The sequence below is a fragment of the Microtus ochrogaster genome, unplaced genomic scaffold (assembly GCF_000317375.1).
Source record: "Microtus ochrogaster isolate Prairie Vole_2 unplaced genomic scaffold, MicOch1.0 UNK30, whole genome shotgun sequence".
Classification (NCBI taxonomy): domain Eukaryota; kingdom Metazoa; phylum Chordata; class Mammalia; order Rodentia; family Cricetidae; genus Microtus; species Microtus ochrogaster.
This window is the reverse complement of record NW_004949128.1, coordinates 2,564,256-2,581,752: the sequence shown is the minus strand read 5'-3', so window position 1 is coordinate 2,581,752 and position 17,497 is coordinate 2,564,256. Positions and strand designations below refer to the sequence as shown.

The 17,497-nt window shown below is 47.5% G+C and overlaps 1 protein-coding gene across 1 annotated transcript in view; it reads left to right on the top strand.

Annotated features, from left to right (window-relative positions):
• Window positions 1–1,635: 1,635 nt before the first annotated feature.
• The window catches only part of C1qtnf2 (C1q and TNF related 2), a 17,128-nt gene continuing 1,266 nt past the window's right edge, over window positions 1,636–17,497 (top strand). The window contains exons 1-3 of the mRNA XM_005368182.3: window positions 1,636–1,745; window positions 8,131–8,201; window positions 13,816–14,068. Of these exons, the coding sequence (XP_005368239.1) occupies window positions 8,187–8,201; window positions 13,816–14,068 (268 nt within the window). The 5' untranslated portion in view covers window positions 1,636–1,745; window positions 8,131–8,186. The remainder of the gene's footprint in view (window positions 1,746–8,130; window positions 8,202–13,815; window positions 14,069–17,497) is intronic.

Genomic DNA, 17,497 nt, shown 5'->3' with positions numbered 1-17,497 from the left:
AGCAGGTTCTTTCCAAGTGACAAGAAGCTATGACTCAAGACAGACTAAAACTATGCCTCTGAAGTTAATACTTCAGAAGAAATTGGTACCTTTTCATGGAGACCACACAGGAGGAAGAATTGGCTCACACGGTCTCATGCCTACCATCTAGGCATGTCTAGTCTGAGACCCACTGTCTTCCATACACATGCAAATACCATAAATAAATAATTGTAATTTAAAGCTGGGCAGTGGTGGCACATGCCTTTAATCCCAGCACTCGAGAGGCAGAGGCAGGCGGATCTCTGTGAGTTCGAGACCAGCCTGGTCTACAAGAGCTAGTTCCAGGACAGGCTCCAAAACCACAGAGAAACCCTGTCTCAAAAAACCAAAAAAAAAAAAAATTGTAATTTAATTTCTAAAATTTGTTGAATAAACATTGAACTCATTAATACATCTCTTTATATCATCACCTATTTTATATTATATAACACATAATGCTTTATATAAGATATGTTATTAGTATTTCATTTATTATCATCACAAATTATAAATTTATGTAATATTACTAATGAGTCTCTGCCTACCTTGATAGCTTCCTAAGTGCCTAATGGGTGAATGTCACGGCTATGGGAAGGAAAACAGGTGCAGGTGAGATCATTATAATTCTTCCCACTCCTCAGAAAGAGAAATACAGTCGATGCAGTTCACTGACTTATCTAGGATGGCGTAACTACATTAAAATTCTGACTGCATCTTATGGCAGCTGTTAGCCAGATGCTCCTACTGCCCCGTGGAACATTAGCAGCTAGAGGAAGGGAGCAGAAGAAGGAACGGAGAGAAGCTAATTACAGGCTCCCGGGTTCTCTTCTTCTGGTATCTGCTTGTTGTCTAAATGGAATCTCTCTACCTGTGTTGGCTAGGACACAGTTGCCTGTTCCCATTAACACTAATATCCAGAGAAAACCCACACAAACGTGTGTGTGTGTGTGTGTGCGTGTGTGTGTGTATGTGCGTGAGTGCGTGCGTGTGTGTGCGTGCGTGCATGTGTGTGTGTGCGTGCGTGCGTGTGTGTGTGAACACACAGAAAAGAAGCCGATACATCCTCACCAATGCCACGCGACACTGATCCTTAGCCAGTATAAGATACACCCTGGACATAATACAAGCTCCAGTTACATATTAAGTTCAGCCTTCACCATGTGTCTGCACATGTGCATGCTAGGGTCTGATGCATGTTTGGGTGCATGACCTATGTCTCTCTCTCTCTCTCTCTCTCTCTCTCTCTCTCTCTCTCTCTCTCTCACACACACACACACACACACACACACACACACACAATTAGACGTGTATGCATAACGTGTAATCACTCTCAAATACATGCATACTCGAAATGCTTGGAAATGCTCTCTCCTGACAGCCTCGGATCCACCGAGAGATAGATGCCCGCTTGTACATACAGATGGTTCTGCAGATACTGGTAAACATACCGGTAACCATGGCTCGAGTACTATAAACCTTCAAATACTCGGGCAACTTCTACACACATGCTTGCATCGGCACACCCAAGTTGCCCCTTACGCTGGAAGTCTTTCTCAAATCCGAAGGGACAAAGAGCGCCAGCTGCTGGCCAGTGCACGTGACCGGGAAGGAAGGCGCTCCCTCCCATGACGGGATGGGAAAACTATGTCTGCGGCCCCTCATCTGCCGTCGCTGAAGGCAGGACCGAGCACCACCAGAGCTGGACGTGGCGCGGGGTAGAGAGGGTGAGTGTCGTGCCCTGCAGCGCAGAGGGTGGGGAGGACCTGGAGGAACCTTGGATGCTGTAGGCGCGAGATGAGGTAGCAGAGAACTCGCCCCGGGATGGGGAAGGGCTTCTGCCTCTACCCCTCTAACTTGGTCATTACAGCAGGAATTCAAACCTTTCTAAAGAGCCTGCCATATGCCAGGCTCCGCCTGGTGGCTCACGGGTTAAGAAGGAAAAGAGCCTTGTGGTTTACTGAGCATCTATTTGGTGCCAAGTCCTCGGGCCTTGAACTTGTGCGCTTTCGTTTCCATGACAACGAGAGTTCTCTCTCTCTCTCTCTCTCTCTCTCTCTCTCTCTCTCTCTCTCTCTTCCTCTCTCTCTCTCTCTCTGACTCAGTTACTTTAAGGACAGGCTCAGGTTGCACAGATAGCAAAGATACTTAACCCTTTATGTCTGAATCTAATACCCGGATTCACAGGGTTAACATCTCATTTATTCTGGATATTTCTCTAAATACATTAAAATGGGGGTAGACGGAACTCAGATAAAATAATGTAAATGATGGTCAAAAAAATTAAATCAAGTTTCTCACAGTTCTCTCCTCTGTCCCTCTTTCCTCAAACAGCTTGTCTCTAAGCCTTGTCTTTGTTTTGTTGGAGACGGGGCCTCCTGCAGCCCGGTCTAGCCTCGAACTCACTATGTAGCTGAGGATGACCTTTGACTCCTCCTGATCCTCCTGCTTCTACCTACTGAGTGCTGGGACTGCAGGGGCGCAACACCACATCAGATTTGTGCAGCGCTGGGGATCGAACCTAGGGTTTTGTGTATGCTAAGCAAGCACTCTACCTGCAGAGCCACAGCCCCCGCACCCAAACCTCATTTATATCTATATATTGTTTAGAATCTCTGTGACCCACCCCAGGACCTTCACGCTCAACCAAGCTATGACAGTGGCCAGAGTGGCCTCCCAGCCCAGTCCCTCCTGTCCATCACACAAGAAAGCCTTTATCCATCTCGGTGTGGTGCTTCTCTGTTCTGCAACCACAGAACGGCCTGGTTTGTAAGCTTTCAAATGTCCTTCCCTTAAGTGACCATCTGCCAGAGACTGTCCACCCTAGACCAGCAGCACTAATGGTGACAATGTCATTCAGCATTGTTAAAAAACCTCTCTTCTCTTGGCTTTATTTATGCTCTTTCTTCTGCATGGGATTTTTTTGTTGTTGTCTGCTGCTTGCATGACTCAGCTTTCCACCACCAACGAACTCAGCTCCTCTACACATCTCTCTAGCCAATACCTCTGCCCTTCCTTCTAACTGAACTAGTGCGGCATATTCGAATGTGCAGTGCCTTTTCGGGTCCTAGCAGGGACATCAGACGTGTTTCTGTAGTGTGCCATGGCACGGGTGAATTGGAATTCTTTACACAAGCTCAAAGTCATCTTTGAAGCTATTCTGTCTCTTTGAAGTAGTAAGAATGTTACCCCCAAGAAAATGTGTGTGTGTGTGTGTGTGTGCACGTGCGTGTGTGTGTGTGTGCATGTGCTGGTGAGTACCTGTGCATTTGAGGAATGCAGAGGCCAGAGGACAATCTCATTTGTCATTCCTTAGACATTGTCCACCCCATCCACCCCCAGTCAGGCGTAGATTGCTTGGAATTCACCAAGTAGGCTAGGCTGGCTAGCCAGGGAGTCCCAGAGATCTGCCTGTCTCTACTTCTCCAGGAATGAAATTACAAGTGCATTCCACCCTACTGGATACCTTTTGTGTCTTCTTTTGTTTTTATGTTACTTCTGGGGATCAAAATCAGGTCCTCCTGCTAGTATTGTTCCTCAGCCCAAGAAAGTGCTTTTTGTCTCTACCTCCTTTCCTGTCTAATCCTGACCCTGCTGACTGGGCATCTTTTCTATACTCTGGTACCAATGCTTCCTACTCCCCAGTGCTCCCTAAGGGGTACCAGACTGATGCTCAAAGTTCCCCAAACTTTTCCTGCCAGTCAGAGCCCTGAAAACTGCATTGAGTTCCATGAGAGGAACCCTGCACAAATCAATTTGCTCAGATAATCCCCGGCTATTGTCAGTCCAGTTTTGAAAGTAATTCTGTTCCAAGCCCTTTCTAAAGCTAATGGTCCTCCCCCAGATGTGTCCTCTTCTGTAACTGGCCTATTTCTCTGCATACATCCCTGGCCATGCAGATATCACTAACCTCTTTGGGGCCCTCCTGCTAGTGAAGGGGCTAAGATGAAGAACCATGACCTTTGGGTCTGGCATTGGCAGGGCTGGTTCCCCCAGATATGCTTGACATGAGAAAATGGTTTTCCATTTTTCTGGGCTCTGTTTTGTCTTCTGCAAAGTGGAGATGCCAAAATCGGGCTCTTAGAGGCAGAGACCCACAGAGGAACACTGGGCTGAGCTCCCAAAATCTAGCTGAAGAGTGGGACGAGTGAGAATATGAGCAAAGAGGTCAAGACCATGATGGTGACACCCACTGAAACAGTCTACCTGAGCTAATGGGAGCTCACCAATTCCAGCCGGACAGGGAAGGAACCAGCATAGGACCAAACTAGACCCTCTGAATATGGGTGACAGTTGTATGGCTGAAGCAGACTGCAGGGCCTCTGGCAGTGGCACCAGGATTTATCCCTACTGCTTGTACTGGCCTTTTGGGGAACCCACTCTCTTTGGATGGATACCTAGATATATTATGGAGAGCCTTGGACCTTCCCCAAAGCAATGAGGAATGAATGGGGGTGGGGCAAATGGAAGGAATGGGAAGAGGGGAGGGAGTGGGAATTGGGATTAGTATGTAAAATGAAAAAAAGATGATTTCTTTCCTTTTTAAAAAAAAATAAAATAAGATAAATTGGACTCTTAGGACTATGAGAAGAAATGCAGGACCAGCAGGATGCCAGGCCCTCCAGAAATTCAAGGGGTTTCCCCCTCTCTTCCTCTCTCTCTGCATGTTCACGTGCCTGAGTATGGACATACCTGTCATAAGCACCACATTGGGCTGCCACCTTTTGGGGTGACTTCTGCCACAGTGCAGCCACAATGGGTTGATTCCTTCCAGAGTAGGAGCGTGAGGATCAGAAATGTTCGGTAGGAGGAACAGAGATGTGAAAGAAACAGAGGGGCACAGGATGGTACCAGAGGGCAACTCAGTGGATACGGAAGCTGCTCTCGCACACACGCCCATGTGACAGTGTGCATGCAGAAGGCACAGGACAGCCTCGGGTGTCGAGCCTCGCCTCCCACCTTGTTTGGTACTCAGTCTCATGCTTGCTTCTAGCTGTCTTGTGAATTTCCCAGGTGTCCTAGGTCTCCACCTCCCATCTTACTATAAAAGCGCTGGCATTACAGACTCACACTACTGTCTCCAGCTTTACCCGAGTTTTAGGGATTTGAACTTAGGCCTTCTTCACACAAGAATTGAAAATGCTTTACCCACTGAACTTTCCAGTCTCCAGCTGATGACTCTCACCAAATGGAATTTCCTCAGTGACAAAGTTGTTTTCAGCCTCTATCAACCTGTTCTTCCATGTTGTAATCTTAAAGAAATTGACATGTAAGCTTGCTGCTTACAACCTTCTTTAGAGTACAGCATGTCTGGAGAGCAACTGTCTTGTGTATTTTACACAAATGTAGGTATGTGCACCATTTGCATGCTGTGCCAGTGGAAGCCAAAAGAGGGAGTTGGAGCCCCTGAAATGCCAGCTACAGAGGGCTGCCATGTGGGTGTTGCCAACCTGAGTTCAACCGAAACCCTCATGGTTGAAGGAAAGAACACACCACTAATCTCCACATGCACACTGGGATGCACTGTGGAATGCGGAAACACACACAGATACACAAATATAGACACAATCAATGGACATTAATAAATAACATTAAAAATTGAGTCATGAGTGTGAAAAACCTCACAGGGTTTCAAAAGTTAGTGTTAATTAAATATTGCAAACTATGGGACTGGAGAAACGGCTCAGCAGTTAAGAGCACTGACTGCTCTTCCAAAGGCTTCGGGTTCAATTCCTAGCACTCCCACAGTGAATGCCTATATTCCAGTCTGTAGTCCAGTTCTGATGTTTCCATAACCCTATTCTGGCCTCCACGGGCACCAGACACACATGTGCTGCAAATACATACGTGCAAGTAAAACACCCATACACATAAAATAAAAATAAAATACATTTTTAAAAATTTTAGGTTATAAAATGCCTCACTAATGATTTTTTTGAAGCTTATATGTTCAAATGACATGGCACATTGACCTAAACAACACTGAAGCTAATTTCACCTGCTTCCTTTTGCCTTTTTAATGTGACCATGAGGTAATTTTAAATGACGTTTATGGCTTGTGTCCTTTCCCTATTGGACAATGCCCATCCAATTATTCTTCCCACTATACAGGTTTGCCATGCCCAAGGCCGACCCTCTGGCAACATGAAGACAGAAGTACAAACACCCTTCACATCCCACCCAGCAACTGCATCCTTCTCCTTTGTTGTCCTCCTTGGTCCTCCACTTGGCACAATAGCCACAGGCAGGGTAGAGCTTGCTGGTCTCCATTTCAATGACCAGGAGCCTGGCTCCACCCCTTGACTCCTGTAGCAGGTTCTTCAGTGGAGGTTCACACCTGAAGCAGCCTGAGCCAGAAGGCTGATCTGCGCTGCCCACCATGGTGAATGGTATAGTTGTTGATTTTGAAGGTCCCGCAGTACATATAGATGAAAATAGGATCCTTCGATATTATTTCCAAGACTTGACTTCCTGTGTGCCTTCAGAAATGCTTGCTGAGACAAGCACAGCCAGATCCCAGCTCCTGAGACCTCTCATTAGGTCATAATTTATCTTTAGACCTCTGTTCCTAGGCAGAGCCAAGAGTAGGGAGGGAGAAAAATAGGAGGAATTAAAACATTTCTCAGCAAGAAGACCCTCCCCCCCTGCTTTTTGACTCTCTGTATTCACTTTAAAATCCTCTGTCTCTCTTTCTTCTGGGCAGTGCTGTTTCCAAGTGGGCCCCAAACTTGAGGTCCCAGAAAAGGGGGTGTCCTGAGAGCTCTGTAAGAGCTGCAGCCAGCCCCTCTCTTCCAGGCCACCTCAGCATTTGGAGAAACTGGGAGAGGACTGCTTCCAATTTGCTTCCTGGAATTAGGGAAGGCAGGGTGTTTTCCATTAGAGAATTCTCACTGCCATCAAAGCAAATTTTTCAACTGTCTTCATCCATCTGCAAGCAAGCTCTCTGTAACCCCAGCCACCAGCCTGTGCCTTCTACAGCTGTACATAGGGAGAATTGCCCTGTTGAATCCAATCTGGACGTCCTCTTCCACTGAGGATGAAGCAAGGCAGGACAGCACTCCAGGGTCTCCGGGTGGAGGTGGGGACTGTGAGCCTCAACTGAACTGCAGTTTTAGCGCTTGGGTCTCTAACATTCTTAGTAGTAGTTAAGTGTGGCTTTGTCAACCACAAATGTATCCAAATTCTGTTGGTATTTCATGGATTATGAGCGACCGTTGCATCCAAGGTCTCTTAACTCGTATTGAACATACACTGTATGTGACACTGTACTAGGCTCCAGTGTTAAGGACAGAGACAGGCAAGGCCCCCACTTCCCCAGATCTCCCAGTAGGAGGAGAGAGAAGCGAATCATCACTACATTTGGGTCGTGTGTCTTGAAAGGCAGAACAGGGCAGCCCAAGTGCATTGTAGGTCAGATACCTTAGACTGTAGGCAGTGTTCCCAAGGAGATGAGACCAGCCCTAAGGCTTCAAGGGTGAGGTGGGCAACCGAGAGAACTTCTGGGGAGCAGGGTAGGAGGGGGAACAGGTGATCACCTGCAGTGTTGAGTGTATCTACCCCCGGATTGAATGTTTAGTGATGTAGTCTCAGCCTTGACACCGACTCTGTGGATTAAAAATGGTTAAGAAAACAAGTGCCTGCTTTTCCCGGGGCTCTTTACCACTGAGAAAAGAACTGTTCGTTTGAGATCTTCAGATCTTCGCGCAAAGCATGGTCAGCACCTGGGTCTCACGGCCTCACTCAAGGCCCAGAAAAGCATTCCTGGCATTTGCGCTTGCAACCACATTCGAGAAAAATACAAGGAAGGCCAGTATCCCCACCTCTGCCCCTTCTCAAGTCACAACATCGACAGAAGGCCCTCAAGAATGAGCCAGAGGCTATGTCCTGTGAAGTGTGGGGGGAGACAGCTCTTGCCCTACAGCGGGCTCCAGGCTGGAGCCATGGGCTCCCAGGGCTTTCCTGGAACATGCGTACTCATGAATCACTAGCTACTTTCCTGAGCAGCTAGAAGCTCAGGACGGGACAGATTAAAACCAGACTTCAAAACACATCCAAGTTTAACACCTCATAATTCCATTTCTGGGATTTAACTCTCGTTACTTTCCACTTTAGCAAGAAGACTTGATGAAGGCCTCCTTTCCAACCCATAGCCAGAAAGAACAATTTAGATGACACTGTTTAAGGTAAGGGGGCGGTAACGGTTCATTTCTTTTTCTAACCAATTGAACCCCTCTTTGGGGAACATTTGCTGTATGTGTGGCATTCTGCAAGCACAGCCCCAGAGACAGGGACAAAAAGGCAGACGTCTGTCTGAGCAATCCCAGGGAGAATTTCTGGCTGGGTCAGGTAAGAAAAAAATGGAAAAGAAAAGTTGCTTGAATGAGTGATTTCCATGCCCTCTGTCGTTTAGACTCCTTTTCTCTTTCAGCAGACTCTCTGAGCCTCAAACATTTATTAATCAGCTAGTTTTCTTTTTTAAGAGCTCTCTCTCTCTCTTTCTCTCTCTCTCTCTCTCTCTGTGTGTGTGTGCGTGTGTGTGTGTGTGTGTGTGTGTGTGTGTGTGTACACCTCATATATGGGGAAACCCTCGGATGCCAGATGAGGACATTGGATGCTCTGCAGTTATAGATGGTTGTGAGCTGCCCCATACAGATGCTGGGAATCGAACCCAGGTCCTTCGGAAAAGCAGAAGGCACTCTTAGCCACTGAGCTATTTCTCCAGCCCCCCAGGCAGATAGTTCTTAAATATCTGTATATGCTTGGAAGTTTATAAACAGGTGACCCGCTGCAGTCCCATGCTCCACAGGATTCAGGTATGAAAGGGATGATAACACAAACCCCTGCAGGAGCGAGGGGAAGAAACAAAGAGTTAGGACCGAAAAGAGAGCAGCCTCGGAGAGTAGGTTAGGGAATACCTGGAAGAAAGGCTCATGAGCCTGAGGGCAAGGTGCTACCTCAAGAGCAGAGATGCTGGGCCTTTGCCCAATAGAGGCCCTGTAGCTGGCCAACAAGCAAGGAAGGGAGGAGCAGAGGCCAGGTCATTCAGGGCCTTTATGGGGTCTGTTAGGGATTCCTGTGTTTGTGGCCTACAACCAGAAGCTGCTGGACCAGCTTGAAGAATGAGGCGCCTGAGGAACGGTTTTCAGCTCTGGCTGGGGCGCGTGGAAGAGGCCGGGAGTTGTGGAGTGTGCACAGGAAGGGAGGGTGTTGAAAGTTGTGGAGTGTGCACAGGAAGGGAGGGTGTTGAAAGTCCAAATGAGGAATGACTAATGGGATGGGATGGGGGGGCTTTGCAAATCCCAACCCTGACCTCTTGGCGAGGACCCTAGCTGGACCCCACATCATGAACACTCCAGAGGGGGTTATGGTAGAGTCAGGGCTCTGGATGATCCTGTCCTTTAAAGCAGAGAGTTTTCAAAACACAGGAACTATTTCATTGTTTAGTTCTCGCTGTCTGTCTGTCTGCCTCTCTCCCTCTTCCCCACCCCCACCCCCCGTGTATGTGTGTGTGTGCTTAATTTTATTTTATGTGCATTGGTATTGTGCCTGCATGGTAAGTCTGTGTGAGAGTGTAGGATCTAGAACTAACTGTGCAGACAGTTGTAAACTGCCATGTGTGTGTGTGGGGGGGGGGGGAATTGAACCCAGGTCCTTTGGAAGAGCAGCCAGTGCTCTTCACTGGTGAGTATCTCTCTGGCCTCCTTTTCTGTGTGTTTTTGAGACAGGGTGCCCTGTAGCCAAAGCTGGCCTTGAGCTTGCTCTGTATCTGAGGATGACTTTGAACTCCTGATCCATCGGCTTCCACCTAAGTGCAGGGATCACAGGTGTGCATCACCACACCCCAGAGGACAAAAGGTTGTCCTCGAGTATCTGATTACCCGAGTGTCCTGAGAAAGCAGAACTATCACTTGGATGTTTTCAAAGTCATGTGGTGTGCGTGTATATAAAGCTGTAAAACAGAATACAACATATCACACGTGTGGCTTCGGTGTATGCTTCAAGGTCCCGTCTATAATTTGGGATGCTTGGAAGGAAAAACATCTAAGCAATGCTGACAACATGAAAAGCATTTGTATATCCGGGGTAGCCAATGCCAAGTTCAAATATTACTTCTGCCACTAACCACTTGCCTCTCTGGGTGCTGGAGAAAGTTACAGAAGGGAGAAAGGCAATATGGGGTAAGCATGGTCACTAGAGATAGCTGACCATGGGTAGAGCTTACTCCCTGATGGCGTGGCAATGGGTAAACCACTTCACCTCTTAGAGCTTTGCTTTCTTCCTTTGATAACGAGGGTGATTTTTACCTTTGTAGGGCTTAATGTGCCTTTCCAATAATACAATGCAGGTAAAGAGGTTCGTGTAGACCCTGGAATATTGGGGATGCTTAATAATATCAGTTTATCCCTGCTCCCGTGTCATCTCTAACTGAAGGAGTAGGATTTGACACCCTCCCCAAGTTGGCTCTATGTTTATGTAAAAGGCTGAGGGAGAGTTGCTCCATCTAGATGGCTTGGGGGCTTGCCGCCTTCTAAGCATGCTTTCCCAGTCCCCGGTTTTCTCCCCAGGGCCGTGTCATGTGGATGGTGGTGTGAGCATGGGGCTCAGTGGGGAGCAGAGCTATTTGGAGTCTTGTTTTTCTCGGAGGTGCCTGGGAAGCAAGGAAACTTGTCTCACCCTTCTGCCCTGGAAGCAGAGCTAGTCCCTCCTTTCTTTCCAAAGCTATTCCTGGCTCCAGCTGCAGGAAAGCCTGTGGGGCTGCAGGAACCTTCAGGCTCCAGCTCCAGAAAAAAAATAAAAATAAAACATCTCCCTGTGTGTCCCAGAGCAGCCCGCCTCATGGGCTCTGGGGCCCGCTCCAGCCAGCTGTCACGGAGACATTGACCCCTCTCTGTCAGAGAAGATTAGACTGGCGAGAGCAAGTTTCTTCCTCTCAGGGTCCTTGTAGCTGTGCTTCGGGGCAGAATAGAGAACACTGTGGTAGATATACCCCTGTGCCCATTCCGGTCTAGCTGTCTCTTTGCCATGACTTCAGTTGTTCTGGGAGTTCGCGTATTCTTGTAAAAGTCACTCCGCCTCCCTCCCTTCTCCCCCTCTCCCTCCGCCCTCCCTCCCTCTCTTGCTAATCTGAAATGTTTACAGGTCACAAATTTCCAGATCAGTTTAAAACTGCTCGGAAAATTCATTTCCATTCTGCAAGACTCTGGGTGTGCATTCGCTCCTAAATAACAGAGCTGTGGAATGTAGCTCGATGGCCGAGCACTTGTCCAGCACACATGAGGCCCAGGGTTCAAGCCCCAACCGGAGGGGGTGGGGGGGAGTCCGAATTACACCAGCTGGTTTCCCACAACTCTCATCTCATTTAGCAGGAAGAGGAAAGAGAGAAAGGGGTCTGAGGAGTGTCTGGGCCAGTTTTCCAGAAGTACCTACCGTTGGTGTCATATTAACACACGTGATTTATTGTGCTGAGCAAGCCTCACACACAAAATACAACCAAGTATGGTCACCTATGCTTGTGTCCCTCTGTCCCTTTATAAACTAGCATCAGCGAGGGGAGCTCAAGCTAGCCTGAGAGACTTCGAGAGACAATTGTCTCAGAAGGAAAAAGAAGGGAGCTAGCTGTGCGGCCAAGGTGTAGAGCTTCCCGGGGATGGGTGAAGCCCTGGGTTCATTCTCAAGTACTGGAAAAAAAAATGTCCTGACCTGGAGTAGACCAGGAGCTGAGAAGGGGTCAGATCGTTCCAAGGGGAACAGTCAAAGACAGTCCCAAAGCCTGGGTAGCTGTCAGCATCAAGACCAAAGCAGGGTGGGTAGGAAGGGGATGGAGGGAGACGGGTAAAGGACCCAGGAAGAGCCTTGACCTCCAAAGCTTGAGCAAAGTCCCCACTGCCTCCAGCATCCCCGCCACTCATGAACCCTGAATGAGCTCTGAGAGCATAGTCAAAGGCTGTGTGGGAGCCATGGAGCCAGCTAGCCTTCATCTGCACAACGAGAAGGAAGGCTGGAGATGATGGAAAGGCTCGACGCCAGAGCTGACGGGTCTCAAACAAGGACTCAGATGACCTTCAGCCCCAGCCACCCTCAGAGACTTACTACCAAAGAAAATTGTGCAGCCCCGCCCCCGAACTACTCCCGTGAGGTACCTAAAATTAGAGGGTGGGACTCAATCGTCTGCATTTTAATGAGCCCCTCCTCCACAACCTGATTGGTAGACTTTCAGATTGAAGACCATTGACTTCTTCTAGCCCTTTGCTGCTCAGGTAGGGAAGCTAGGAGTCAGCGAGGGAAAGGGGCTAGCCTGAGGTCACAAAGCAAGTTACCACTGATAGCCATCCCTGTAACAGGAAGTCATGCCCAGCGCGTTTGTTCTCTGCCCTAGCTACCTCGAAGAGGCCCATTGGTGACAATGCATCAGATCTAGCTTGTTGATAGGCCTGAAGCAAAGCCGCTGATTTCTACTCCAAGCCCCAGTGTGTGTATCTGCACCATGTCCGTGGGCAGAAGAGGAGCTCCCAGGATGCTCCACACTGATATTTAGTGGGCTTATGCTATTGCCACAAACGTTAAGGATGGCCCAGCCTGGAGTAGGAGGGGGAAAACTTTGGAGCTGTGTAGCCTGGATCAAACCTCAGTCTACCACCTGCTAGTCACATGACCTAGCCAGTCCTGTCACCTAGCTTTTCTGAGCCTCTTTTCCATAAGGCTGTTGCACTGTGAGATGGGGTGTGAGATTGACAGCTCTGAGCCTCGAGTGTGGACCTGGGCACCAGAAGCACCCAGAGAAGAGTTGTTACCAGGGCCTTCCAGCACCGAGGTTGCCACGCTCATGTGGAATCACCCTCCCTCAGTCGCTGAACCCGCGTCTCCTCTCATTTGCTACCCCAAGTCCCTGTGGGAAACAGCCTAAATCACCAGCAGCAATCAAAGTGTGCCCACTCTTCTAACTCGACTTGTATATTTGACCAAAGCTGTGGTCATCAGTCACTGGGGCTGTTGGGTGGCGGGGTAGGTAGGTTCTTTCTGCATTTCAGCTACGTGGATGAATGACAGCCTAATGGTGAATGGCTCGTTCTCAAGACCCCTGCAAAGTGTATCTGAGCACAGGATTCAGCTACCTAAATGTGCCCTTAAAATATGCTGGCCCTGCCGGGCGATGGTGGCACACGCCTTTAATCCCAGCACTCGGGAGGCAGAGGCAGGCGGATCTCTGTGAGTTCGAGACCAGCCTGGTCTAGTTCCAGGACAGGCTCCAAAGCTACAGAGAAACCCTGTCTCGAAAAACAAAAAACAAAAAAAAAAAAAATATATGCTGGCCCTGCCAGGTGGTGGTGGTGCGTGCCTTTAATCCCAGCACTCGGGAGGCAGAGGCTGGCAGATCTCTAGGGCTACACAGGGAAACTCTCTCTCAGGAAGCAAAACACAACAAAACAAAATGATGACACTGTTTAGATTAGTAATTCTCAACCCCCCTAGTGCTGCAATCCTTTAATACAGTTCCTCATGCTGTGATGACCGCCAGCCATAAAATTATTTCCATTGCTCCTTCATAACTGTAATTTTGCTACTGTTATGAATTATAATGTAAATATCTATGTTTTCTCTATGATCTTAGGTGACCCCCGTCCTCAAAGGGGTCATAACCCACAGGCTTGTCTAGATGGCTGTCTATGATGCAGAAAAGAGAGACAGGCAGAAATGCAATTGCATCTATGCCTCCTCTTCCTGATGTCTTCGGACTGACCAGGAGAGTGTCAGAACCATGTCCACTCTCACCTGCCACAGCTCCTTTGTCACCCGCAGGTGACCACCATGATCTCCTGGGTGCTCCTGGCCTGTGCCCTTCCATGTGCTGCTGACCCGCTGATTGGTGCTTTTGCTCGAAGGGACTTCCAGAAAGGTGGCCCTCAGCTCGTCTGCAGTCTGCCTGGTCCCCAAGGTCCCCCTGGCCCTCCAGGAGCACCAGGATCCTCAGGAATGGTGGGAAGAATGGGTTTTCCTGGTAAAGATGGCCAAGACGGCCAGGATGGAGACCGGGGGGACACTGGAGAACAAGGTAAGAGACCTGTATATACCTGCCCACTTGTCCAACCAGAGTTGACAGCATCTGTCATGGAGCAGGGTGATTCAGAGTTCCTGAAACTAGCATGCATTGATACCTCTTTATAACCAAATGGAAGAAAACAATGGAGACTCAATTCTGTGCCCCTGCCTCTGTAGAGCTTTGAAATTGCTGGGGGAGGGGAGGGTGGGCAAGCCTGTGAGCTGTTATTCAAAGGGCTTGGTTTGTAGGTGACAGCAGCCCAATTAATGGACCCAAATGAGATTACTTGACTCACTAAACTGCGAAGACCAAGAGATGAGCTTCAGGAATGGCTTGGCCCAGATTTTTAACTCGTTGTCTGGGCTCTGCTTCTCCCTGTATGTCAGCTTCATCCCCCTTAAAGCCGGATGCTCTGAAATGGCAGCTGGTGCATTCAGGTCTCCATTCCAACAGCTTCATCCATACCCCCTTTTCACCTTTTCACACGGAGATGCAGTACCACCATTTGCCAAGGTTGGATCAGATGCCACCCTAGATGTTTTTGAGTGGGTAGCAGAAGTACTTGATACTCCGTTGTAGTTGACAGCCCCACGGGGACCCACGGGGTAGTAAGGGGTGGCATGGACCAGAGCAGATACTGCCTTTAGGTTCCTTCCTCCTTGACATTCCCTCTAGCTCTGACCTTGCATCCCTGCTCTTGATCAGCATCCTCAAAGGCACACCTGAAACACAGGGAGATTATAGTGGTTTTCTGTTCTTGATGCTAGAAAGTCAACCCTGACCTTGTGCAGGTTAAGTACACACTCCACCCTGCCAGCCCCAGGATAGCATTTACTTACATGGTGTTTTAACACTGAGAAGGCATCTTGAGTAAGTCACTCATCAGATCGTCCTGTAAAGCAAATGCCCTTATAATTCCAAGTTTCAAATGAGGAAACTAAGAGTCAGGTGGCAAGATGAAGATGAGCATGTCATTGCTTCAAGCACTTTAACTCTGAGGACAACCTTGAATAGTGTCTTAACTTCCCCTAACCTCAGTGTCCCCATATCTACAACAGCAATATCAACAGCACCTACCTCACCAGAGCGGGTGGCGAGAACTGTGGGAATCTCTGGTCTTGAAGACAATGTCCCAGTGTTACTTACCCCAACCTGATTTCCTGAACTTAGATTCCAAACCCAAGATGTTTCCTATCACATGAAACCAACTCGTCCAAATGTACCTCTTCCTAGGGGAAGACTTCTGACAATAACGGAAATGCTTAGACCCAAGGAGGTCTGTACGCAAATGTTTGTGAATCCACAGGAGCCCAGATAAAAGGATAACAAAGACTGTTAGAAAACACTCACAAATAACAGCAAGGTATAGAATTGCTGCAGGCTTCCATTCTGCCCTGGGGTAAATGGAAGCAGTTATCCGATCTGACCTCGAAATTGTAACAGATATGTAAAAATATCTTGATCAGAGGTAGAAATGTATAGTGCAATATGATAAAAATATCCTTAAATTGTATCAATATACAAAAATCTTAAGCAGATATAGAGACATACGTACATACAGCATGACAAAAATAATTTTACATTTGTTTGCAAAAACATTGTAGACAAATAGGAACTTATACAATATGATAAATATAATTTTGAATTAGTATCAACATACAAATTATCTAGACAGGAATACAAAAGCAATTTTGCATGTGTACCAAAATATAAGAATGTATGTCAATGTAAATTGTCTACAATTAGTAGTTGCTAAGATAGTTTACAGGCAGGTATACTAAGCTACCCTTATTATCCTATCCTATCCCCCTTTTTCTATACCAAATTAGATTCCTGAGCCTAACTATTATTATTATGCCTCCAACCCTATAATAACTTATAACCCACCCTGAGAAAAGCCAAACCATACATCTCAACCATTGGGAGAGGAGGCATTGTTTTCTTAGAATTACTTCCAACTGTCTTGGGGTAACAATCTCTCTATGGGATCCTGTAAAAAAAAAAAAATCTAAAACAATGGTTAAGTCTCAAGAGGACTAGCTATAACATTTGTAGCCAGTCTCTGAGTAGTGGTAAAGCCTATCTGAAGTTCTGGTTAAAGTATTGTAAGAAGGTGGACCATTTCAGCTAGCCGATTTGGAATTACCTCGCACAGTTCTCATCCAAAGCCAATCTTAGAGTGATGTTTCTTGGCACAAAGGCATTATTTATGAACAAGGTAGAATCATTGTTGTAGGGCCCCATCTTCTTACTGGAGACTTCAGAGACTGCTATTAGGAAAATTTATTGCTCACTGAGGAAAACGTAAACATTATTAATACTAACTCAGTCAATAGAGCGTGAGAGTGAAGGCAGGCAGAAGCAGCATCCTCTTCCTCAGATCTCTTTATATCTGGGACACAGCCAGAGGTGCTGTCCACTCTAGGACAGTATCTTCCTCATCCACTTTAATCCTTCCCTCACAGACCTACCAAGAGGCATGTCTCCTGGCTGATTCAGATCCAATCGAGTTGACAAGATTAACCATCACCCAGAGATATACCTATATGCTACATAGAGGAAACAAAGTACCTTGTTGGGGCAAAAAAATTGCTAAAAAATTTCCCCCATCCTCCACTTCAGTGTGTTTAACCATGTTGCCCTGTGTCTGGCGATGCTCAGATGTTCATTAGCACCAACACCTCTCGGGAACGAGACTTTGATGGGCATCTGACATGCTTCTCACAGCTCTGCCATTCTACCAATGCACAGCTGCGTTAAGACAGAAGCCAAGCCCCCCTCCCCATATATGCTTTTCTTAAAAGGTGTTGAAGAGCCAGGCCTGGTGGCTCATACTGGAATCCCAGCATTTGGGAGGAGGGAGAAGAGTCGGAGCTCTAAAACTAGCCTTGGCTTTGCAACATGGTCACGCCAGCCCTAGGCCATGTGAGACTGCCTAAAAAATAAATACAGTTTTGTACTAAATAATAGTAAAGACAAATGCTTCCTATGGAATCACTGGCCCAAAAATGTTGTTTGTAGAAAATGTGTATTTTATGAAATATTAGAATTAAAAACCAAGAAGTGTTCTCTGAGTAAACATTCGGGAATATTCTGCAGGGTTTACCAACTGATGTTTAACGTTTAGACGGTGTTTGCCAGGCACTGTCCAGTGCGCTGAGAGAACACAGGGATCGGTGACATTGCCGTTTCCCTGGAGCCTGGGAGTTTCTGGCACCCTTTGCTGTTTTGGCTAAGTGGACTCCACAGTGGTTTTTACATAACATGTAAATCTCCCTCCTTTTTGTTTTTCTGAGTCAGTCAGGTGTAGCCCAGGCTAGCCCCAAACTCACTCTGTAACCAAGAGGATCTTGAACTCCTGATCCCCCGCACACACACACAGACACACACACACACACACATACTCACACACACACACACACACACACACACACACACACA